A 25572-nucleotide genomic window follows, 5' to 3' on the forward strand; every position below is an offset into this window, starting at 1 on the left:
CCAATTTGGAGGCGCCGGTTGTAACCAGAACACGACGGGACACCTGCTGCAAGGGTACTCCTGCCCGTAGAAAGCAGAGGTCTGTCCAGGGTTTGAAGGTTTGGCGGCAGGTGGGGGTAAACTTCAACGCCGTGCGTGCCGTGGCGCCATGCTCGTCTCGGGACTCGAGTCTGGAGCCAATGCTGAAGTGGTCTCATATGCATCAACCCCAGTGGTGTGGCCACCGCGGAGGATGCCATATGCCCCAGGAGCCATTGGAAACGTTTCAAAGGGACCACGGTGCCTGGTTCGAAAGAAGCGAGGCATTCCAGCACTGACTAAGCACACTCGTTGGAGAGACGTGCTGTCATTGAGACTGAGTCTAACTCCAAACTGAGAAAAGAGATGCTCTGGACCGGGGTGAGCTTGCTCTTTTCCCAGTTGACCTGAAACCCTAAACGGCCGAGATGCTCGAGCACCTGGTCTCTGTGTGCGCATAGTAATTCCTGCGAGGAGGCCAAAATGAGCCAATCGTCGAGGTAATTGAGTATGCGTATGCCCGCCCTCGTGAGCGGGCAAGAGCCGCCTCTGCGACCTTCGTGGAAGACGCGAGGGACAGAGACAGGCCGAAGGGGAGGACCTTGTACTGATACGCCTGGCCGTCGAATGCTAACCGTAGAAAGGGTCGATGTCGAGGGCGAATTGAGACGTGGAAGTACGCATCCTTCAGGTCTACCGCTGCGAACCAATCTAGATGCCGGATGCCAGATAGAATTTGTTTCTGGGTAAGCATTTTGAACGGGAGTTTGGACAAGGTCCGATTGAAAACTCGCAGGTCCAAGATCGGTCGTATGCCGCCGCCTTTCTTGGGTACAACGAAGTAAGGGCTGTAGAAACCCTTCTTCGTTTCGGTCGGAGGGACAGGCTCTATCACGTCCTTGATTAGAAGGGAGGCGATTTCCTCGTGCAGGGAGTGGGCTTGTTCGCCGTGCACTGCGGAGGAACGAACGCCACGAAGGGGGGCGGAGACCTGGCAAACTGAATTGCGTAACCGAGTCGGATGGTCCGGTGCAGCCACCGTGACGAGCTGGGCAGTGAAAGCCATGCCTCTAAGCTCTGTGCTAGGGGCACCAAGGGGACGAGTATTTTGGACGTACCCGGCGGGGCTTCGCAGCGGTGCGGAACAGGTAACGCGGCGTCGGGAGGCGCTGTGGCGTCCCGAGGCTCTGGTGCTGAGAATAAACTCAAAGAGGAGGAGGTCTGATGCTGGCGTCCTCTGGACTCGTCTGAACTGGCCGGCCAGGGAACAGTCGTGGGGCTGAGGGCGGAAGCACCGCATCCTGGGCGCCGAGACTGTTGAGGCCTGAAAGCAAAGTGCCGTGAGAACGGCATTTGCGGGCCATGTGACCCAGAGGTAAAGGAAATAGCTCTTTTATTGAGAATTTGGATACAAATGAAAAAACAAAAGATTTTCCTCCCGGCCCTCCACCGGGGGACGGAGTGGTCTTACCACCTCCGGAGCTAACTTCTCGTCCTCTGGGTCCGCTGTCTCAGGGACGCTTGGGAGCCTTCCGGGTCCTCGAAGGGGTCCATGAGGCAGGGGGCGTACGCTTCCTGCGGTTTGCTCGACGCCGGGGCTGAGAGCTGGGCCCAGGTTGGGGCGGAGCAGAAGGTCTTCTGGCCGCGGGAGGACGCCCTCGGCGAGCAGGTGGGGCCTGAGCCGTGGCGGCAAGCTTGCGGTGCGGCATGATGTGCGAAATGGCCTCCGTCTGCTTCTTCACCAGGGAGAACTGCTGGGCAAAGTCCTCAATGGTGTCGCCGAAGAGGCCGAACTGGGAGACAGGGGCGTTGAGGAAGCGAGTCTTGTCAGCTTCACGCATCTCAACCAAGTCCAGCCATTGCTGACGTTCCTGGACCACCAGAGTGGCCATCGCCTGCCCGAGTGGCTGCGCTGTGATCTTCGTCGCTCTCAGGGCGAGGTCGGTCGCTGAGCGCAGTTCCTGCAGCGTGTCGGGATCAGGGCCACCCCCGTGCATGTTGCGAAGTGCCTTGGCTTGGTAGACCTGCAGGAGAGCCATGGCATGCAGGGCGGAAGCGGCGCGTCCGGTAGCGCTGTAGGCCTTCGCGGTGAGCGAGGATGTTGCTCTACAGGACCGGGAAGGGAGTACAGGGCGGCTCCGCCAGGTGGTAGTGCTTCCGGGACATAAGTGAAGCGTAACATCTCTATCCACCTGGGGGATCTCCGTGTACCCGTGGCGCGCTCCGCCGTCGAGGGTGGCGAGGGCGGATGAGCAGGTGGCGGTGTGACGAGTGGAGAGGGGTGCTCTCCACAAAGACGTCAGCTCATCATGCACCTCCGGGAAGAAAGGAACCGGGGGGGCGAGGCTGTGAGCGGCGCCCCACGCCCAAGAACCAATCGTCCAGCCGTGATGGCTGTGGGGAGGATGGAGGGTTCCAATCCAGGCCCACGCTGTTGGCTGCCCGGGAAAGCATATCGGACACCTGGGCGTGCAAGCCCGAAGGTGGCAGCCCAGAGGAGCCCTCAGCATCAGAGCCCACGCCCTCCGATGTCACAGCGAACTCATCTGCTTCCATTGCAAGAGGGTAGGCAGACTGGCTGTGAGGCGAGTCACCGCCACCTCGAGTGGGGACGGGAGTCAACGAGCGTGCCGGGGTGCGTGTGGTCCGAGGGGGCGTACCCGCCGGAGCTGCACCCGCTGCCATCCCCGAATCGCCTCCATCGCCAGCCGCATCGTCCTCAATCCCGTGGGAAGAAGGAGCGACGCGGGGGGGGGGGCGGCTGGAGTGGCTTGCTTACGGTTGTAAGCAAGCCGCGACCGCAACGTTGTCATGGTCATGTTCTCGCAATGAGAACATGAACCATCCACAAACGCAGCCTCAGTGTGATCACTGCCCAGACACACGAGACAACGCCTGTGGCCGTCGGAAGCGGAGAGTACTCTACCGCATCCAGGAACAACACAGGGGCGGAAAGGCATCTTTATAAAGACGCGTCCTTAAAAGGACGTTCAACGCCGCTGTGTTTTTTGCTCTTTTAGAGGAAATTACTCCTTTAAATAAAATCACTCTTTTATGAATGAAAGAACTCGTGAGAGATCTTTCTTATCTGCAACTGTCGATGCGCTCAGGGGCAGGAAGTGCACAGCTGTGCAAACAGGAGAAAGCCACTGTTGTGCGCCGTAGAATCCAACAGCATGCAGCAGAGGATAGCAGGAACTCGGTGTGTAAAACGCAGCAGTCTGCAAACATGACCATCGGCTCCGAAGAAATTTTCTGAATGAACTCCCGTATTTGCGCCGCTTAAATACCCGTATGTCCGGGGGCGGGACATGCAAATACTGGTTGCCAACTCTCATTGGCCTTTTTTCATAGTTCAGAGGTGAATATCGGCGCTCAAGAGAGACCTCTAGTGTCGCTTCTCTGACACAACGTGGAGAGAGCGACAGAAGGGGAACTCCACTTTCTAGCCCTTGTGTCCATTAAATATTGCTGTTTCTTAAATTTCCGAGTGTGTGAAGTGGATGTTGGTCAAGAGAAGATTGCAGAAAATGTAAGATGCTCTTCACAACTTCACAAAATGCTGGCTGTTGCGTTTGGACTGATGCATGATTTTCTCAAGCATTTTATACTGACGAGTGTGTATTTACTCATTTAAAAGAGAAACAAGCAGTTTGTGATTATGATTTGAGCAGTGCGAGTGCGGGAAATTGGGTTGAGCCCCGCTTTTCGGAACATAAAATTGCATAAAGTTGTCCATACTTTTAAATCAAGGGTGTAATATATGATTGCATGCTTGTTGAGGTCACCAATTCTGTTGTATTTAGCCAGATATTCCAATCAGTTTCTTCTAATGATCACAGGTACAGTATGTGCATGTTTAATATTTCCGGCTTAATCAACACACTGAGCACAGTATCATTTCCAATAGGTACACCTGACAGCAGTGTGTAAATGCTGTAGACACACCCATCTCTGTGATATTTACAGAAATCGCTTAACCTGTGTGAATTGATGGTAAACAGACGTCAGCAGTAATAATTACTTTACAGACATATGTCCAGAAAACTAATCCTGCCGAATTGGTCTTTGGTCCCACCACTACTGACTTTTACCCCTATTTGGACTTAATTCTTTTGACATGGGGAGATGGGGTAATGCAATAATTAGCAGAGCTACTAAGTAATTTTAATCCCATGCGAATCGGTCATGTCAGTAATTTTCCCAGACTTTTTCCAGACTGTGCGTACCTGCGGCAGTAAAAATTAAAGCATGATTACCTACTATAAAACGGTCTTTATAAATGAGCCCAGGTAATATTAATCCAGTGCAAATTAATAAAAAGCCTTTAAATTTGCACATTCCAGCACTTGATCCCTTTAAATATTTACCCATATAAAAAAGAAACGAGCTGTATTTGATAATGATTTGAGCAGAGTCAGTGCAAGAAATTGTCCTGAGCCCTGCGTTTCAGAACATAAAATTACATAATGTGATGGGATTGTCCATATTTTTAATTTAAGAGTGTAATACAAGATTGCAGGCTTGTTAATGTCACCAGTTCTGTTGTATTTATCCAGATAGTCCAATCAATTGCTTCACAGATACTGTAGATGATCATGTTTAATTATTTAAACATGCGTAATTAATAAGCACATTATACATTTTCTAATAGGTCAGTTACGCGTGACAGCAGTGTGTAAATTGTGTGTACACACCCATCTATGTGAGTTTTAATGACATTGCTTATCCTGTGCATGTGAATTTGTGGTAAATATTACAGATGTCTGCAGTAATAATTACTTTACAGACATATGTCATGAAACCTAATCCCTTCTGAATAGGTCTTTAGCCACACTGTCTAACCGATTTTGAAATTATTAAAGCCGTGCTAACCATGGCAGAGTGAAAAGTTGCTTTTCGTTTGTTCTGATCCACTCAATGATCCTAAAGAAATTTAAATAACCCAAAATTTCCAATAATCTTTTGGAAACTGGGTGTTTCAACTCCATTAACAGCACTTTTAGGGAATTTTGATCTGAATTTGAATGAAGCACCCATTTAAAGGAGTTCTTCTGGGGTGCCAATAGAACCTGGAAGTGCCTCTGCCGAACGTTTGTTTGTAAACAGTACCTTCAGCTACAGTATAATGAGACAAAAATGCATGATCTAATCAAGTCTATTTTCCATGGCAAGGATTTTTTTATGGGTTCAGCAAATAACATCCATTAGAACTTTTGGTCCAAAAATTTGCACATTTGGAGAAATATAGATGGATTCTCACGTTTACTTGATATTTCATTAATAAATAAGATTCATGTTCATTTTTATATTTTTTTTAAAATCACGACTCTCTGAAAATGCTAACGGGTCAATATTTAGTCAACTGATTGAACTCCTCACTGCAGCTTAGTGTGGGCAGCTTCATAACAGCAAACTCCACATCTGATTGGCCATAACAGCCAATTGTTTCTTTATTTCTCCCACCCTCCAGCTGTTCTACCGTGTGACGGATGAGCGGGCCAAGCAATCAGAGCTCTACCTTGTGGGCATGGTGTGCTACTATGGCAAGCATTACTCCACCTTCTTCTTCCAGACCAAGATACGCAAGTGGATGTACTTTGATGATGCACATGTAAAGGAGGTAATGACACACTCTTCTTTCAGGTATCTGGTACTAGTGTTTCTAATTGTGTAATGAAAGGCTGACCAGAATCTTGGTTTAAAGCTGGATGTGCTGAACTCCCACAGATCGGTCCTAAGTGGAAGGACGTGGTGTCACGATGTATAAAGGGCCACTACCAGCCACTCCTGTTGCTGTACGCTGACCCCCGGGGGACACCCGTGTCATCGCAGGACACGCTGGCTGCACAGCTAGACCTGCACCATAGCAGCAAGGCCGGATATGACAGCGAAGACTCTGGTGAGGCTAACAGGAAGAGAGAGGAGTGATAGAGATAGAGTTAAACAAAAAATTTTCCTTCTTATTCTGTAGCTACTAAAATTCTCAGAATAAGTCTCTCTTAAAGGAAAAGTTCAACCTCTAATCATTTACTCTTACTCTCCCCTGGGCCATCCCAGATTTGTATGACTTTCTTTCTTCTGCTGAACCTAAACAAAGATTTTTTGAAGAATATCTCAACATTATTGGTCCATACAGTGCAAGTGAATGGTGACAAGACCGTGAAGCTCCAAAAAGCTCATAAAGGCAGCAAAAAGTAATCCATAAGACTCCAGTAGATAAATTCTTGTCTTCAGAAGCGATTTGATAGGTGTGGGTGAGAAACAGATATATATATTTAAGTCCTTTATTACTATATATCTCCACCTTTGACCAGCCTCGAGCAGTAGGTGGCAATATGCACAAAGTCTTCATATAGCTTCTGAAGACTTAATCACTGGAGTTGCATGGATTAATTTCATGCTGCCTTTTATAGCTTCAACATTCTGGCCACCATTCACTTGCATTGTATAGACCTACAGAGCAGATATATTCTTCTAAATATATTTGTTTTTGCTCTATAGAAGAAAGTCAGACACATCTGGGATGGCATGTTAAACGAGTAAATGTTAATTTTGTTCAATTTAAATTTTGGGGCCATTATTTACTCATATTGTTCCAAACCTGTATGATTAACTTTCTTCTGTGGAACACAAAAGCAGATATGGGAAGTAGGAAGTATGTGCATTGCGCCTAAATCACCATTCACTTTTTTCCATATAATGAAGTGAATAGAGACTAAGGCTGTTGTTTGCCTATAATCAAGTCAGGGTTGCTGTGCAATGTGTGTATTTTTTTAATGTTAAAATACTTCTTACTATCTCATCTTAATGTGGGATTGACAACTACAATTAAGCAATTCATTGTTTGATTTCTGTAAACAGAGTGTCAGAGTGTATGGTGCCTTCAAAACATTGCTGTATTTGTTTGAGTAAAAAGGCCAACCCAACGCAGTAACATTGGCTTAACCAATGGCATGAGTTAGGAGCTTTATTGCCTTTTTGTCTGACTAATGGAAGATGGGGGAAGTGTCCAGGAAACCTGTTTGAAAACACTCATTTATTTTGGCAATTTCATTAGGTGTTCTAGTGGCGCAGAAATTACACTCTTCACATTTAAAATATGGGCGTTGAGCAGTTGCAGCTTGCACGCTATGGCTAACAGTCACTATTTCTGAATGCCCTCGCTGCTGTTGTTGTTTTGGTTGTGTTTAGGGAGGGAGCCCTCAATTTCAAGTGACACACGCACAGACTCTTCAGCAGACAGCTACAGCTACAAGCACTCTCGATCACACCATGATGGGAAATGGGAGTCCATGGCCTCCCATTTCTCTTCTGACTCTCAGGGAACTGTGATGTGTAATCAGGACAGCAGCGGTTCCCAGAACATCATGGACACTGCAGGTACTTTAGTACAAACATACTCTAAAAACCTTATAATCGCACTGGATAAGAGATGGATTTTGTGCGTTAAAGGGATACTTACCCAAATATGAAAATTATGTCATCATTTACTCAATCTCATGTCGTTCCAAAATGCATAAAATCCAAAATGAAAGGAATGCATATTTAAAGCGTCGTAAAAGGATTATAAAAGTAGTCCATATGACTTGTACACTATATTCCAAGCCATTCCATACCTGAATAACAAAGTTAAATTATTTTGGATTTTGGTCTGTTCCTTACACAAAGCTATTGAATAAGTTCAAAGGACTTAGAATATAGTGGACAAATCAGATAAGCTACTTTTACAGTTTTTTTTGTTTGTTGATACTTTTAAGGTGCTTTTTTGTCATTTGGAAGTTGACAGTCCCCATTTACTTTCATTATATGAAAATTGTGTTCCTGAAATTGAAATTCATATGGGTTTGAAACAACATGAGAATGAGTAAATGCTTACTAAATTTTCATTTCTGGAGTGAACTATCCTTTTATTTTTATTATTTCTTTAGGGGAGATTCTTAAAGAGCAGGCCACTGTGCCGAGGCCCTCTTCTACTTGCCATCTGCAGGACTATAAAGAGACTGTGAATATGATTCACAGTAGACCCCTGTCATCATCCTCTAGTTCAGGGGTGGGTGGCTCAGAGGCTGGGGCACGGACAAGGGACTGGGAAGACGAGAGCACCAGCAGTGAGTCCAAGTCCAGCTCCAGTGGAGGGCGCTATCGACCAACATGGAGACCTAGAAGAGAGGCCCTGAACATTGACAGCATCTTCAGTCAGGAGAGACAACGGCCAGGTGGCTACCCCACACTCGGGCCATCCCCGCTGCCTGAAGATGTGGTGTCCCCAATGCAGGACGAGCAGATCTCTGGGTCAGCTGCAGAGGGGTTGAGCACTACAGCAACAGAGACAGTAAATGCAACCAATGACATGGGGGGCATGTCAGAGATAGGGGTGGAACGACTATCAATCCCACCCCCTTTAAGAGGCGTGGAGCAGCAGCCGCGGCTGATCCAGAGGATGGAAAGTGGATACGAAAGCAGCGAGAGAAACAGCAACAGCCCCATCAGCATGGACATGCCACTCAGTGACAACCCAAGTATCAGTGCTCACAGGTGACAGCAACCTGACCAAACTGACCTCAGCTCATGTATATGAAGACATCCATGCCCATTAGGCCTGGGCAATATAGCTAAAATAATCTTCATGTTTCTGCTCTGAAACGGCATAAAAGTTTGTTTATTATTATTTTAATCAGAGGAGCCATTATTTCAACCAAATTACATTCAATATGTTTAAAGCAAGAAACGTACTAAAATAAGTACGTTAATGTTTTAATGTGGTTAAAATAATCAAGGCGTGTTTTCCAGTATGTTTTTCCAATATATTTTAGATGTTTTTGTTGTTGTTTAAACATAGTAGTAAAAAGCAGCATTTAGCAACATATATTTTTTTACTTTTTAAAGCATATTAAATTCTAGAAGAAATAATTATATCTAATATTTTTTTTTAGAAAGGATGCACCAATATTACAATAACTGTTACAATAAACAGCAATATTTGCCTACATATATTTTTTACATAAATGTTTCAAAACATGATATATTTTACACTTCCATGCTCATTTTTAAGCACAATGACACACAAATCATTGAACCAATTAAATAAAAATTATTTCAAATAAACTGATCAGAGGAAATGAATCAAACTTCTCAACTCTGCTGCCGATGTTGCTAAGGTTTAAATCAGATACGATTTTAATGTATCTCTATTTTAGTACTTTTGTATTCATGAGGGGTGACACAAGATCCACTGGCAAGATCTTTAGGAATCTTAATGGCCAAATATAAAAAAATTAATAACAATATTCACGATGTTGGTTGATTATATATTGCCATCAAAATAATATTTCATATATCATAAATGTTCAATATATCACCCAGCCCTTCTTCCCATATGCCTTGAAGGGATAGTTCGCCCAAAAATAAAAATTCTGTCATAATTTAATGATTGCCTTTTTCCACGGAACACAAAAGAAGTTAGGCAGTATGTTAGTCACCATTCACTTTCAAAGCATCCTTTTTCATACTTTGAAAGCGGATAGTGTCTGATACTGTCATTCTGCCTAACATCTTAAGTTCCACTGAAGATAGAAAGTCATATGGATTTGTAACAATATGAGAGTGAGTAAATTACAGAATTTTAATTTTTGGGTTAACTATCCCTTTAAAGAAAATCATATACTAATCATATACTAATAAACAAATATACTACACAGACACTGAGAATGATCTGATATGTGAATGTAATGACAGCTGCTCTCTTTTTTCTCAGGGACAGCGGCAGTAAGAGGCCTGTAACTTCAGGGCCCTCCTGGCGCACAGTGCCCAAGTCCAAAAGCAGCAGTGCCATCCTGCAAGACCTGAAATCCCCCACATGGAGCAAAGCTCCACTTAATTTGGGTGAGTCACCAGTGGCGTGGACATATGCATTAACCCACTCTTGCTACTAGGTCAATGGTTTATGTCAATGGTTTAACTGGAACATGAATGTTATTGTTACTTATTTATGCCTTTGCATGTGTATATGTGTGTAGGAGAGGGTCGCAGTGAGCTGGATGAGTTGCAAGAGGAAGTTGCTCACAGGGCCAGGCAGCAGGAGCTGCAGAGGAAGAAGGAGAAGGAGAGGGAAGCAGCCCAGGGCTTCAACCCCAGACCCAGCAAGTTCATGGACCTGGATGAACTTCAGCACCAGGGTAAATACCACCCAGATCCATACAGATGGAGAGAGGTGAAATGAAGATGGAACTGAGTTTAAAAAGCTGGTGCATTACACAGTGGGTAATCCCACCTGAAAAATGAGCAAAAAAGCTTAAAGTGGTTAGCTGGCCTCTCAGTCAAGCAAGGCTGGTGTGTTTTGGTGGTTTTAGAGGAGTTTTGGCACTTTTAGGTGGTCAGGCTGGGTAATTAGCTGGTGGACCAGCTCAACAATAGCTTGGCCAGGCAGGGAGACCAGCTTAAACAAGATAAAACTAGCAAAGCTACATTAGGATTAGTTTTAGCAAGGTTAGTTTGAAAGTAAAATATTATTTCTTGTTCACTACCAACCCTACATCTAATATGATGTAACGGGATATTTAAGTGATAAAACAATGACTATGCTAAGTATTACTGTATTGTCATTAAATAGAAGATGGGAGCCATAGCTCACCACACACATCAACACAGACCAATACAATGTATTCAAATCCTTATTTCAATTTTAAATCAGTGTTTTTCCTAGTCAGTGTGCATGATGTGTGTATGCATATGTGTCTTATTGTGTTATTCAGTTGTGTTGGTGGCAGTCATTCGACTGTGTGCACTTGTGTATAAGTGGACGTTTCCATTTCCGTGAGTGGTGTGTTCTCGGGAACATGCGATGGCTCCTGTGGACAGTGTTTGTGCGTGTTCTCAGAGGCCTGGCCTTGGTGTGTTAATTGCAGGGAAGGGGGGCAGTTTTGAGCACTGCTTGGCGGAGGCTGACTCTCTGTTAGAGCAGTCGCTGCGCTTGGAGCAGGCTGGGGACACAGCTACAGCCCTGGCACTCTCCCATCACGCTGTGTGTAAGTAATTCTAACCTGCCTCTGCTTGCTACGCCCAACTCCTAAACTACATGCTCGGGTAACCATGACTTACCCAATATATGCACTTGTTGTTAGTCCATTTGTTAGGAAAGCATATCCCAAGAGCATTTATGTATAATGTCCTAGCAACACAAACACAAACGCACCAGTAACATCTCATTGCTGCCTTCCCTTTCTGTAGCACTCTGTGTGTGTGTGTGTGTGTGTGTGTGTGTGTGTGTGTGTGTGTGTGTGTGTGTGTGTGTGTGTGTGTTTGCGCGTGTGTATTTGCTTCTGTCTGTTTCTCTCTGCCCCTGTTCACCTCGCCTGTGTGTGTGTCATCTTTTGTCATCTTCCTGACTGAGGTTGTTGGTCTCTATACACTGCAAAAAAAAAAAAAAAAACATTTTATAATAATAATTTCTTCAGTAAAATATCCTTAATATCCTTAAAACAAGATAAAATGGTTTAAGATAGTAATAGATGTTTTCAAAGAATATATTGTAAATGTAGTTTATTGTTCTTATCTCATTGGCAAATAGATGTTCTGTTTGTTTTAGGTATAAGACTCTGTAAATTCATTAGATTTATGCTTAAAACAAGTATATAAATTATTCACCAAAGGTTAAAAAAATGAAACTTAATTCAGGATATATTCTATTAAAACTAGTCTTAATATCTTACATAATTTTGCTTCTCAAGTAAATTTGATCTTGTTTAAGGATTAGGCATATTATTACTGTAAATGTAACAAAATACTCATTAATTAAAATATTTATTTTCTTCTTCTTTTATTAGTGAAATTAACTTAGTCACCATTTAAAAGGAATAGTTCACCCAAAAAATCATGCCATCCCAGATGTGTATGCCTTTCTTTCTTCTGCAGAACTCAAACTAAGATTTTTTGAAGAATGTCCTAGAAGATAATCCAAACAAGAACATAGTGTGGAATAATGTAGGTCCATACAATGCAAGTGTATAGTGACCAAAACTATGAATCTCCAAAAAGCACATTAAAGACAGCATAAAAGTAATCTATTAGACTAGAGTCTTCTGAAGTGTTCAAATTAGTTTTGGGTGAGAACAGACCAAAATGTATCTACTTTTTCACTGTAGATCTTGCTTTTGCAGTCACTAGGCACAATCATGATTTCAAGCTTGTTTACTCTTCCTAGTGCTTGACGCATGCGACAAATGCTAGATGGTGCTAGGAAGTGTAATCAAGCTTGAAATCATGATCGCCAAGGAGACTGCTGGTGTCAAGGTTTATAGTGAAAAAGAGATATTTTGCACTGTTCTTACCTAAAACCGATTGAATCATTTCAGAAGACATGAATTAAACCACTGGAGTCTTATGGACTACTTTTATGCTGCCTTTATGCCTTTATTGGAGCTTCGAAGTTTTGGTCACCATTCACTTGCATTATATGAAACTACAGAAATTAGATTTTCTTCTAAACACCTTTGTTTTTGTTCTGCAGAAGAAAGAAAGTCATGCACAGCATGACATTAGGGTGAGTAAATTATAAAAGTATTACAATTTTTTTGGGTGAACTATTCTTTTAATTGATACTCAGATTATGATTGGTTCACATGGCATGTGACTCTGCCTGTTGATTGTTAATATCGCTGATTGTGCCTTGCTATTGAAAAGTGGATGACTTTAGCCGGTTGAGAGCCCCAATCTGTTCCAGACAGAGGTTGGAACAATTTTAATCCACTTTTAATCCCCGAACATCTCATTCTGAGTGCGAGCTGTTTGGGCCTTACACACAGTCACACGCTAACCGTGAACACTTTGATCCAAATCCATTCTAGATTGAACAGCAAAATATTCCCAACCCTTGTAAATCCCTTTTGGTGCAAGGATTGAATTGTGATACTGCTGAGCTGCCATGTTGGGATACTGCTGCACAATCCTGCCTAAATCTCTCAGTCCTCTCAAAATTAAAAAAATAAATGAAAATTGGTGGCTTTGAATCTCATATTTACCTGGAACAACAGTTACAGCTTTTTTGTCCAAACTGCTGGCATACCTGCTTGAATGATTAATGAGCAGGGAACAATTTCAGCCAAAACTCCACAAAGCTATTTATATCGCTCGCAAACTGCTATCCAGGTCGGCAAACCCTCAATCTCTGTCTCTCTCTGTTCATAATGTGTGCATGTCTGTATGTGTGCTGCACAGCCCTAATATACTGTATGTAAAGGGAAGACAACTTTTGTAAATATTACAACTCTTCAGACCCTGCAGCTATTCCACAGTCTTTCTGATACAGATCTGATTGCTTTTGGCCCACAGCACATGCATTTCTCTATCAAAAACACACTGATCACTGAAAATTCACGGGTCTCGAAAAATCCAGTAGCTTCTAAGGTCATGCTTTCAGTGTAGGGCTGGGAGATATAAGAATATTCACAATATATTGACAATATTCTGATAATATAAAATTTAGCAGCATTGTGGATATCACATTGATTTTAATGCACTTTTTCCATAAGAGCATGTCATTAGATAAGTTTCACTATCACTTCTGGTTTTACAACTCTTGAGCATGAGAGCATTAAGACAGAAATGTCTTAATAGAGTCTAATAGAGTTTATAGAGTTTAATTGAGATTTAAACATGAGTAGAAAAACAGCATCAGAGTTGGTTAGTTTAATTTCCGTGAATTAAGTGAATTGATTTAAAACTTTGATTCAGTGAATCCTCACTGAATCAGAATAATGTTCACTCAAGTTCATTAAAATGCTGCAGTAAACATATAGTATATGTAGTTAAAGATTGTTGTCACTTTATTATAATGTTTATACTACAATGTAATATATTGGTGCATATAGATGACAGTTATTCAATAAGAAATATATAATTTCTCAATACGAGTTCATTTAGTGAAATTTCTTTCTTTTTCTTGATTTACTAGATTTTTAGTTATTTTTAGTTATTACTTAAAAAAAATTTGTGGACTTTGCAACATTGGCTGTTTGGTTAAAATTTTGGTTCTATATTAGAGGAATACATGCATATCATATTTAAGCAATATCACACAAGCAAGAGTGCGATATGGCCCTTCATCAGCACTGCTGTGATTCGGCCATTCCATGTGCCGTTGTTAATCGCAGCAGTGCTGAGTGTGATATTGCTTATATACAACAGTTCAATGAACAAGTAAATTTGAAAACAAATAGGAAAAACTGAGTATGGTCATAAAAAAAGCATTTGTGCATGGAATTATTTTATTACACGATGGATCAGAATCTGCCGTCGCTGGTTCAAACCAAATGATGTGCCAAATGATGATCGTTAGTAATTCATAAATGTAACTTTAGAAATAGCATCACAGCTTGAGTTGTTTCTACCTAGTTGGATAAACAAGGATGGATGTGTGTGTGTGTGTGTGTGTGTGTGTGTGTGTGTAAGAGAGAGAGAGAGAGAGAGAGAGAGAGAGAGATGGAGCATGTGCAATCACCTGTTGCCACTCCCAAGCAGAGATGCTGTCAGCTTTCTGAAGATCAGCTTTCTCAGTGGAAAAACAGCCATCCAAGGGGGGGTATTTCTCTCTATTTCTCTGTAGCCGGTGCACAAGAGTCATTCACTATAGAAACCGCAATGTCCTCCGCCATTTTAAACAGTGTGTCCTCACCAATGTGTAAACTAAGGTAAGAGGTAAGTGCCTTGAGTTTGTGAATTTAATCAGTCTGTTGTGTCTCTCTGCTGTGATGAGCTGTAATGCCGAAGTTAGTTTAAAGCCATTTAAAGCTATTTTCTAGCTTTAGTAGTGTAGTAGTACTACAAGCGATCACGTAGTGCTGGTGCATGTAAACACTGACTGATGCTGACTTACAGTGCCTTGCGAAAGTATTCGGCCCCCTTGAACTTTTCGACCTTTTGCCACATTTCAGGCTTCAAACATAAAGATATAAAACTGTAATTTTTTGTGAAGAATCAACAACAAGTGGGACACAATCATGAAGTGGAACGAAATTTATTGGATATTTCAAACTTTTTTAACAAATAAAAAACTGAAAAATTGGGCGTGCAAAATTATTCAGCCCCCTTAAGTTAATACTTTGTAGCGCCACCTTTTGCTGCGATTACAGCTGTAAGTCGCTTGGGGTATGTCTCTATCAGTTTTGCACATCGAGAGACTGAAATGTTTGCCCATTCCTCTTTGCAAAACAGCTCGAGCTCAGTGAGGTTGGATGGAGAGCGTTTGTGAACAGCAGTTTTCAGTTCTTTCCACAGATTCTCGATTGGATTCAGCTCTGGACTTTGACTTGGCCATTCTAACACCTGGATATGTTTATTTGTGAACCATTCCATTGTAGATTTTGCTTTATGTTTTGGATCATTGTCTTGTTGGAAGACAAATCTCCGTCCCAGTCTCAGGTCTTTTGCAGACTCCATCAGGTTTTCTTCCAGAATGGTCCTGTATTTGGCTCCATCCATCTTCCCATCAATTTTAACCATCTTCCCTGTCCCTGCTGAAGATGCTGCCACCACCATGTTTGACAGTGGGGATGGTGTGTTCAGGGTGATGAGCTGTGTTGCTTTTATGCCAAACATAACGTTTTGCATTGTTGCCAAAAAGTTCGATTTTGGTTTCATCTGACCAGAGCACCTTCTTCCACATGATTGTTGTGTCTCCCAGGTGGCTTTTGGCAAACTTTAAACGACACTTTTTATGGATATCTTTAAGAAATGGCTTTCTTCTTGCCACTCTTCCATAAAGGCCAGATTTGTGCAGTATACGACTGATTGTTGTCCTATGGACAGAGTCTCCCACCTCAGCTGTAGATCTCTGCAGTTCATCCAGAGTGATCATGGGCCTCTTGGCTGCATCTCTGATCAGTCTTCTCCATGAGCTGAAAGTTTAGAGGGACGGCCGGGTCTTGGTATTGCAGTGGTCTGATACTCCTTCCATTTCAATATTTTCGCTTGCACATTGCTCCTTGGGATGTTTAAAGCTTGGGAAATCTTTCTGTATCCAAATCCGGCTTTAAACTTCTCCACAACAGTATCTCGGACCTGCCTGGTGTGTTCCTTGTTCTTCGTGATGCTCTCTGTGCTTTAAACGGACCTCTGAGACTATCACAGAGCAGGTGCATTTATACGGAGACTTGATTACACACAGGTGGATTCTATTTATCATCATTAGTCATTTAGGTCAACATTGGATCATTCAGAGATCCTCACTGAACTTCTGGAGAGAGTTTGCTGCACTGAAAGTAAAGGGGCTGAATAATTTTGCACGCCCAATTTTTCAGTTTTTTTATTTGTTAAAAAAGTTTGAAATATCCAATAAATTTCGTTCCACTTCATGATTGTGTCCCACTTGTTGTTGATTCTTCACAAAAAATTACAGTTTTATATCTTTATGTTTGAAGCCTGAAATGTGGCAAAAGGTCGAAACGTTCAAGGGGGCCGAATACTTTCGCAAGGCACTGGACTTCACGTCACCTAACTGGTTCATATTACATACAAAAATGATCTTTTGCCACCACCTGCTGGCTAACATATGTTACTGTATGTCAAAAAATCACTACATATACAGTAGCTCTTAACACATCTGCACTGCTCTTACACTTTATTTTAGAATGGCATGAACACAAGTGGAGTGAGACACACAGTGAAGCGTCTGCGTGATGATGGTTTGAGACCATCAGTATTCATGGAACATCTCTCGTCCAATCAGATTTGAGAACTGGAACTAACTGTTATATCTAAAATATATATATATATATATATATATATATATATATATATATATATATATATATATATATATATATATATATATAATTTAGTTCCCTGGCCACAACCTCGCAATGCATTATTTGTTTTGTCTTTCCCTCGCTCTATCTACATGTGTGTCCCTCTGTCCACGTTTGTGTCTGTCCTGGCTGTTGCTTCTTCTTCCTGTGTTTTCAGTCTGTGATGTGCTGTCCTAAACTTCACCCCTATGCTTCTCCCAGAATGGCATCAGCTCCTTTTCAGCTCACTCAAAATGAAGCATGTCTTCAGTGGTTAAAGCTAGCTCTGGCGCAGCTGGTGTTGACAGCAGTAAATGTTCTGAAAATAGCATTTTTATAATAGGCAGATTTAATGCTAAACTAGACTTAAATTAAACATGTTCAAGGGAACCATGGCAACACCTAACCTCCCATGTGGTTTTCCATATAAAAGCCAAAGACATTTGAGCAACCAAAACAACTGTTTCCTAATGCTAACTCGTTTCGGATTGCCAATTACTTTAAAGATAATGAGCAGTTAATTGGTGTGATCTTTGATAGCTCTTAATATGTTCTATTAAGTATGTATTGTGAACAAAAGATTAAAAGCTCAATTACAGTTGTTGGTCTCTGTCTTGTCATTCACCAGAGCAGCCATGTGCTTCTCCATATTATGATCTTTCTGAATTCTGTTAACATGTCACTCATTGTGGATGGGTACTGTATGTTCAGTAAGCAAAACACTGCACAGTTTCAGATATTGTGTTTTTACATAAGAGATGTGACAATTACCATATAAAACTAGGGTCCGAAATTAATAGAGGCTTAGGGCAAAAATTACTGTAAAAGTGAAAATTCAAAATGTGGGGGCAAAAATGCCATGTGTAATATGTGTGTGTGTGTGTATATATATATATATATATATATATATATATATATATATATATATATATACAGTATATCCACATACACAACTGCCTGAACCACGCTCTCCAGTGGTTATAATTAATTAGAACATAAAAAAAATATGTATATTTTCTAAAGTATACTTTCCACAAAACAAAATAATGCACAATACACATTTAAAACTACAAATCACTCTCTACTGCCCATCCCCGAGAACCCTCCAAAAAGGCCAAATATCTACCCCACTTCCTACAAAACAAATCCCATTTTCCAAGCCTTCTATATATCACCTCCTCGAATGTCGCCACCCCGCCCATCTCTTTGCACCACTTCTGAAATGAGGGTGCTTCCATCCCCTAAGATGATCATAACTCCAGCTAGGACCCAACTTTTTAAATGTCTATCCCCTATATTAATGACCGCCCCATCGCGGATACAGAGCCCGGGGCAAAATGAAAATTGAGTGTCCATTAAGCTCTGAACCCTCAACCAAAATTCTTGGATCTTAACACACCACCAAAAAACATGGGTTGTGTCCCCATCTTCTGATTGGTATCGCCAGCAGGTGGGTGTGTCTTTAAAACCCTTCTTGGTCTAAGGGGTCTTAAGTCCGCCTGGCACTATGTTGATATTTTGGCTTCTGGAATGGTCAATTTTCATAGCAGAGTGAAGAGAGTCATATTTCTGGATTCTATAGATTCTCATCTACAATGTGGATGCATTGTAAATACACTTCTTGAGACATTTGTACATGTTCTGATGTGATATATCACCAAAAAAATAGAAAAACGGAAATTCAATTTTGTTGTTTTTATTATATAAAAAATATTAAACATAAATGAATAATGAATTTTACAACAAATATTTATTCCTCAAAGGCTTTAGAACAACTTCAAAAGAAATTGGGTGAAAAAATATAAATAAACAAAACAACTATTTACATTTCTGTGACTATAGTCACTTTTACTCCAATGACATCTGACAACATCATTCTTTGTTTTTGGTCTGTGATTGGTTCACACACACACACACAGGTCTGTGATTGGTTCACACACACACACAGCTCTGTGATTGGTTTACACACACCAACAGCATTTTATATCATTAGATAAAATAAAGTACAATGTCTTTGTTTTGCGGTAAAATCTATAATAATAATGCTATAGATTTGCACTAAAATACGGAAGGCTTATCATTCGCGGAAGTCAACACAGTCTATGCAGTCGAATGGCAGCTTTTTCATAAAAAAAAAAGTACGTTAATACCTTGATCCATTCCGAAGTTATTAATAGATATGTCAGGGGTGACGATCTAGTGCGTCAGTCGACTTTGTATAGGCTTGGTCTTAACCCTTCAATCTAGAGGGGTCCAATAGAATCCAATAGAATCGATGTAAAAATTTAAATTGCATAAGGGTCACCCTTGCATCTCTAGATGTAGACTGTTTTTTAGAATCAAAGCCCACACTCCCTCATCCAATACCAAGTTTAAATTTTTCTTCCATAATCTCTTGAGAGAAGTTGAAGCTCCGTCCCCCAGACTCTGAATTAGCAGTGAGTAATACATTTATGCCTCATGACCTTTTCCAAAAGCGTTAATTACCACTCCCTGAGTATCTGCCGCTTTAGGGGGGGTGTATGCTACTCCCAAAAATAGTACAGAGCAGGTGGTGCAGCTTTAAATACCTAAAGAACTAAGATTTGGGAATCCTAAAATGTTGAACCATATTTTCAAAGGATCTTAACACCCCACTCATATATGTCACGTGTGTATTAACCTCCCTCACAATCCACTCTGACCAACAGAAAAGGGACTTATTAATACATAATTTTGGGTTCAGCCATATGCTCGAGGCAACATTTAAATAAATGTTCGAATTAAACACTCTGGACACTTTTGACAATACTGAGTTTAAATGCAAGATAACGGGGTGTAACTTAACTTCTCTGGTTAGTTTAATGGAAGGGCTTTGCCATGGCGAAATTGTGGCAAGAACTTCTTGTTCAATGCAAAACCAGGGAGGAGCTCTTTAAGGTGGAAGCGACCCATGAGCCAAATGTCTGAGACCAAATGCATAATAAAACAAAATCTTGTGTGGGCCTATGTAACGAGTAAGCAGCGAGGCAGACGAGGAGGTGCGGATCCAAATGCAGTTAACTTTATTGAATGATCAAAATAAACAAATAAACACAAAGGAAAAACCCTCAATGGGGAAATAAACATAAAGCTGAACACACGGGAAGGGAAACCATACCAGCTAACAACACTCAACGATAGACAAGGACTCAACCAAAAACCAGGGTTAAAATACATGAACATAGGAAAAAGGGACCAATGAACAAACAGAACTCAAACAAGATGATAAGGTGATAAACAGAAACCAAAGGGAAACTAAACGAGTGCAGGTGAAAACAATGAACAGTGAACACGAGGGCTGACAGGAAGACTATGGAGGTACAAGGGTGACAAAAGTGAAAACTAAGGAATAACAAAAGTGACAAAAATGACAAACAAAAGGGCAACAGTGAAACAAGACAAGGTAAACATAACAGCCTAGCCCACCTTTGTCAGTCAACCTACATAACTTATTGAAATGTAATATGGTATGTTTACCATTCCAAATTAAGGACTTTGCTATGCTATCAAATTGCTTGAAGTAAGACAGGGGGACATCTACAGTGAGAGATTGTAGTAGTTAGTTGAATTTTGGAATAAAATTCATTTTAATAAAATTAACCTTCTCAGCCATAGATAAATGTAATGAAACCCACCTGCCCACATTGCTCGAAAAACTTTTGATTAAGTAGTTAAAATTAACTTTAACTAAATCACACAAATTGCTGGGAATAAAATGCCCAAATACTTAATGCCCTGTTTTGGCCACTGGAAGGTGCCCTGAAAAGTTGTTACCAGGCAGTACGCTGTCAGAGCCAAAGCTTTGGATATAGACCAATTGACTCTGTATTCTGAGAATTTAGAAAAGGAATTAATAATTCTGTGGAGGCAAAGCATAGATCTAGTGGGGTTGGAGATGAATAATAAAATATAATCTGCATAAAGCAAAAGGGTTATGTGCCATAGCTCCCGCCACCACCCTCAAAAAATCATCCTCCTTTCTTATTTCGACTGCTAATGGTCTCAGGGCATGACAGAACAATAATGGGGAAAGAGGGCAACCCTGCTGGGTGCCCCTATCCAAAATAAAATATTTGACAATATTTGAATGTCTAGCTGGATCAGGGAAATTGTATGGAAACTCTTACACTCATTTGAATCTTTGTCCTTTTTAAGAATCAGACATATCCAGGCTTGTGTCATGGTTGGCGGAAGCTTTCCATTCTTTAAGGATTCCATATAATCTTCTAACTAAAGAGGAGCAAGTTCTGTAGCATAAGATCTAAAAAATTCAGCGGCAAATCCATCTGGCCCCGGAGCCTTGCCTGTAGGCTGTCAGGAACTCGGGGGTGAGGCAAGTTCAAAGGAACTGAGCTCGGGGAAAATGGGGAATGTGTACCCAGTTCCAGAAATGAGAGCACAGTCAGGGAATACACTAAATATCTTTTAATTAGTCCAGAAGGTAATTACAAAACAATCCATAAAGTAATTCCAAACTGAAAATATAATTTTTTTTTTCCAAAGAGTCAATAGGAAAAAAAGATAAAGTAATACCAACAGAAGATCCCAAATGTTCCAAAAGGTCAATGTAAAAAGTCAAAAAAGGTCTAGAAATCTCAAAGGGTAAAAGAGTGTCTTCAAAAAACAAAATACTAGAGATGTTGGTCTCAACATATCATACACTGAGCATAGAACAGAGGAACAGAGCAACTTAAATTCACTCACAGACAAATGAGGCACAGGTGAAAACAATAACACATGATACAAAGGCGGGAAACTGAAATGAAATGCAATGAGGGCCTCTAGTGGACAAAACTAGTCCATAGACCTAACAGGACCCCCTCCTCTAGGAACGACTCCTAACATTCCTTCCAGGACGACCAGGGCAACGGGCATAAAACTCCCTGATTAACTCTGTGTCTAGGATGTCCCGGGAAGGGATCCAGGAGCGCTCCTCCGGACCATAGCCTTCCCAGTCCACCAGATACTGACGAGACCTCCGTACTCGTCGAGAGTCCAGTATCCGATGGACCATGTACGCTGGCTGGCCTCCAATAATGCGAGGCAGAGGGGGAGGTTTGACTGTGGGAACTAAAGGAGAAGATACAACAGGCTTTAACAAGGAAACATGGAAAGTGGGATGAATTCTTAGAGACCTGGGCAAGAATAGACGGTAAGTAACAGGTTTTACTTTCCTTGCAAAACGGAATGGGCCAATGTAATGCTGGGCCAGTTTGCGGGACTCTACTCGCAAAGGCAGGTTCTTTGTTGAAAGCCACACCCGTTGGCCCGGGCGCAAGGTAGGTGCTGGTCAGTGGCGACGATTGGCCTGGCGCTGATACTGCTTAGATACCTGGAGAAGTTTTTGCCGAGCCTTCCTCCAGGTTAAGTGGCAGCGTGAAACAAAGAATTGTGCCAAAGGAACTCCAACTTCCTGCTCTTGATCTGGGAACAGTGGGGGCACGAATCCAAACTGGCACTCAAATGGAGACATCCCAGTGGCAGATGAACACAGAGTTTTATGAGCATACTCAGCCCACATGATGAAGGATGCCCAGGTGCTAGGATTATTCACAGCCATACACCTCAGAGTTGTCTCTAGATCCTGGTTCAACCTCTCAGTTTGGCCGGTGGACTCCGGATGGTAGCCAGAAGACAAACTTGCTGTCGTCCCTAGTAGTTGGCAGAAGGCATGCCAGAAACGACAGGAGAACTGCGGACCTCTATCCGTGACAATGTCCTGTGGAATACCAATTCCAGTCTCCTTTGCAGAGGGTAGTTTAGGCAGGGGGATAAATATGCACGCCTTAGAGAACCTATCAACAGTAACAAGGATGGTGGTGTTACCTTGGGACAATGGAAGGCCAGTAACAAAGTCCATAGAGAGGTGAGACCAGGGAAGTCAAGGGATGGAGAGCGGATGGAGCAATCCTTGAGTCAATTGATGAGGCACCTTTCCTTGGTTACACTTTGGGCATGCAGCCACAAATGCCCGGACATCCTCCTTGATGGTAGGCCCCATCAAACATATTTCTTAAGTGTTAAGAAGATAAATGACCTTACTTCTTTTTATGGGGTGCCCCAACCTTCCACATGGAGAGAGACAATCCACTCATATTAACATTTTACATTTTGACATATTAGAACAAATTTATTGTCAGTAAAAAACAAAATTATAACCACATTCCAATATTAGTGCAACAATAAAACCCCAAACTTCCCCCCGAACTTAACAAACAGCAAAAAAGATAAATGTGCGCATTTACCCTGCGCACGACACCGCCAACTGTCGTTCATCCCTCTAAAATACAGCCCATGTACACCTACGAGAACCTCCATGACAACTTTGCCATCGGATTGCTCAAGTCTGGTGTTTCTGTACAAACTCCAGCCAATAGGAGGCATAAGTACAAAGAATGTGCAGATTCATCCACAACACTGTCCCGAAGGTGTGTTACTCCACAAAACAAACTCCAGCCGCTAGGCGGAACCAGCACAAAACAAATAAAAAAGGCACTCAGTTTCCTCGGACTGTCAAGTGAATGTTCAGTGTTTCGGTCCACTCGGCTGCAGCGTGAGTACCACAAGATAACTTACTCACTCCATTGACTTTATGAAGAACATTGCTTGCTGAGGACACATGAATGTTTTACAGCCATCCTTAGCATCTATTCTCAATTTTTGGGCTGATTTCTTTTGATTTTCCCATAATGTCAAGCAAAGAGGCACTGAGTTTAAAGGAAGGCCTTAAAATACATCCAAATGTACACCGCCAAATCAGTATACCTCCTATCAGAAGCTAACTGGCTAATTGTCTAAAGGCTTGACATCATTTTCTGGAATTTTCCAAGCTGCTTAAAGGCACAGTTAACTTAGTGTATGTAAACTTCTATCCCACTGGATTTGTGATATAGTCCATTAAAAGTGAAACAATCTGTCTGTAAATAATTGTTGGAAAGATTAACCGTGTCATACACAAATTATATGTTCTAAACGACTTGCCAATACTATAGTTTGTTATTATGAAATAAAAATTTTTAAAAAAGAAATGTAAAAATTAGTTATGTTTAAAAATGTGTTTTAATGACTTAAGCCTAATTGTATGTAAACTTCTGGCCTCAAATGTGTGTGTATATATATATATATATGTATATATAGGGCTGCCAACCAATTCAAATTTTTAATCAAATTAATTACATGGTGTCCTGATTAATTAATCGTGATTAATCGCATATACAAATATTTGCTGAGAAAGCCCCTCATATAACAATACCTCAATATATAATGATTATAGAAACATATTTATATCAATATATAATTATATATAGTTATATTTAAATATTAAAAATTATATATATATATATATATATATATATATATATATATATATATATATATATATATATATATATATATATATATAGATACTGTATATATATATATATATAGGTATAATATTCAGATAATTAAAATGCTTTACATTCCTGTAGCAGAAGAGTTAATCATTGATAAGACAATACAAAAAATGGCTTTAGAATACAATGTATTTTTTACTACCATATTATTGATCTTAAGTCAATCATTGGCATACAGTTCACAGCAATCCATTTCACAAGTGAATTTGTCAATCAGTTGTAGTTTTATTATGAGTGCTTGTTTAAGGGCCTGTCAATTTACACCTACGTCAGACGTCTCAGGTGTGTTGTGTCATAAACATAAAATGTTTAGGTCACTGTGTCAAGTTAAATATAGATTAATACTCAATCTTTAAACACACCTTGAGATCCCTTAGATCGCATTTGCGCTCCTTCGAGTGTTTTGAACGCAAATTCAATGTTTGTGTTGTTCTGCCTACTGAAGTATTGTTCTCTTCACTGTATAATCTGCGCGTTGCTCATACAGCTGAAATCTCACTTACTGCCCTCTGGAGTAAACAGGTGGTACTACATGCTTCCATTTCACAGCAGTCTTCCTTATTATGGTCCGGGGGCATGCGATTAATTGCGTAAATTTTTTTAACACGTTATTTTTTGTAAAATGAATTGCACTGAATTAACACGTTAAATTGACAGCCCTAATATATATATATATATATATATATATATATATATATATATATATATATATATATATATATATATACTGTATAGGTGTGTGTATGTGTGTGTGTGTGTTTTACTCATACTTATGTTGTTTCAAACTTGAGTTACTCTTTTATTTAACAGGATTTTAAGGACTCGTCACCATTTCTTTTCAGTGCATCTTTATTTCCATAAAATTGAATGGTGACTGAGGCATTGAGACTGAGGCTGAACATTCTGCCTAACATTAAAAATATAGTTTTGGAACAGCATGAGGGTGAATAAATGATGACAGTATTTACATTTTTTGGGTGAACTATTCCTTTAAAGTTTTGACATAAAAGAGTGTTACACAAATATGTTTTGCTGTATATGGTCAGAAAAAGTATGCACTTAAATGGTAATAACAAGCCCCTGAAAATCAACTGCAGGGGGCAAATGTTGCCCCTTAAAAAGTTCTGACACTGGACAGTTTCTGACACTGCTACCAACCAATTACTAAACACAGCCTGTATTTAACTTTGATGAGTGTGCAAAGCTTTGCCTATTGAACATAGCCTAGACCTCACTCTGGGGTGAAGGGTGGGATATGTCTCACCCTCACCCTCTCTCCTTTCTTTCTATTTTACTACTTTGTCATTTATATTACATAGAAATGGTCCGCATGCCGGCCCCTCATAACTCAGCTCTTT

General features: G+C 41.1%; 1 protein-coding gene across 9 annotated transcripts in view; it reads left to right on the forward strand.

The window, feature by feature from the left end:
- Positions 1-25572, forward strand: part of LOC127633308 (inactive ubiquitin carboxyl-terminal hydrolase 54-like) — a 184927-nt gene that overhangs the window by 136372 nt on the left and 22983 nt on the right. For 7 of the 9 annotated variants that reach the window (XM_052112324.1, XM_052112330.1, XM_052112326.1 and 4 more), the window contains exons 9-15: positions 5492-5641; positions 5749-5920; positions 7213-7401; positions 7950-8556; positions 9776-9903; positions 10038-10196; positions 10926-11045. In XM_052112324.1, coding sequence (XP_051968284.1) covers positions 5492-5641; positions 5749-5920; positions 7213-7401; positions 7950-8556; positions 9776-9903; positions 10038-10196; positions 10926-11045 — 1525 coding nt within the window. The remainder of the gene's footprint in view (positions 1-5491; positions 5642-5748; positions 5921-7212; positions 7402-7949; positions 8557-9775; positions 9904-10037; positions 10197-10925; positions 11046-25572) is intronic. The other 2 variants (XM_052112329.1, XM_052112332.1) reach the window with 1 other exon arrangement.

Source organism: Xyrauchen texanus, chromosome 40, assembly GCF_025860055.1.
Source record: "Xyrauchen texanus isolate HMW12.3.18 chromosome 40, RBS_HiC_50CHRs, whole genome shotgun sequence".
NCBI lineage: Eukaryota > Metazoa > Chordata > Actinopteri > Cypriniformes > Catostomidae > Xyrauchen > Xyrauchen texanus.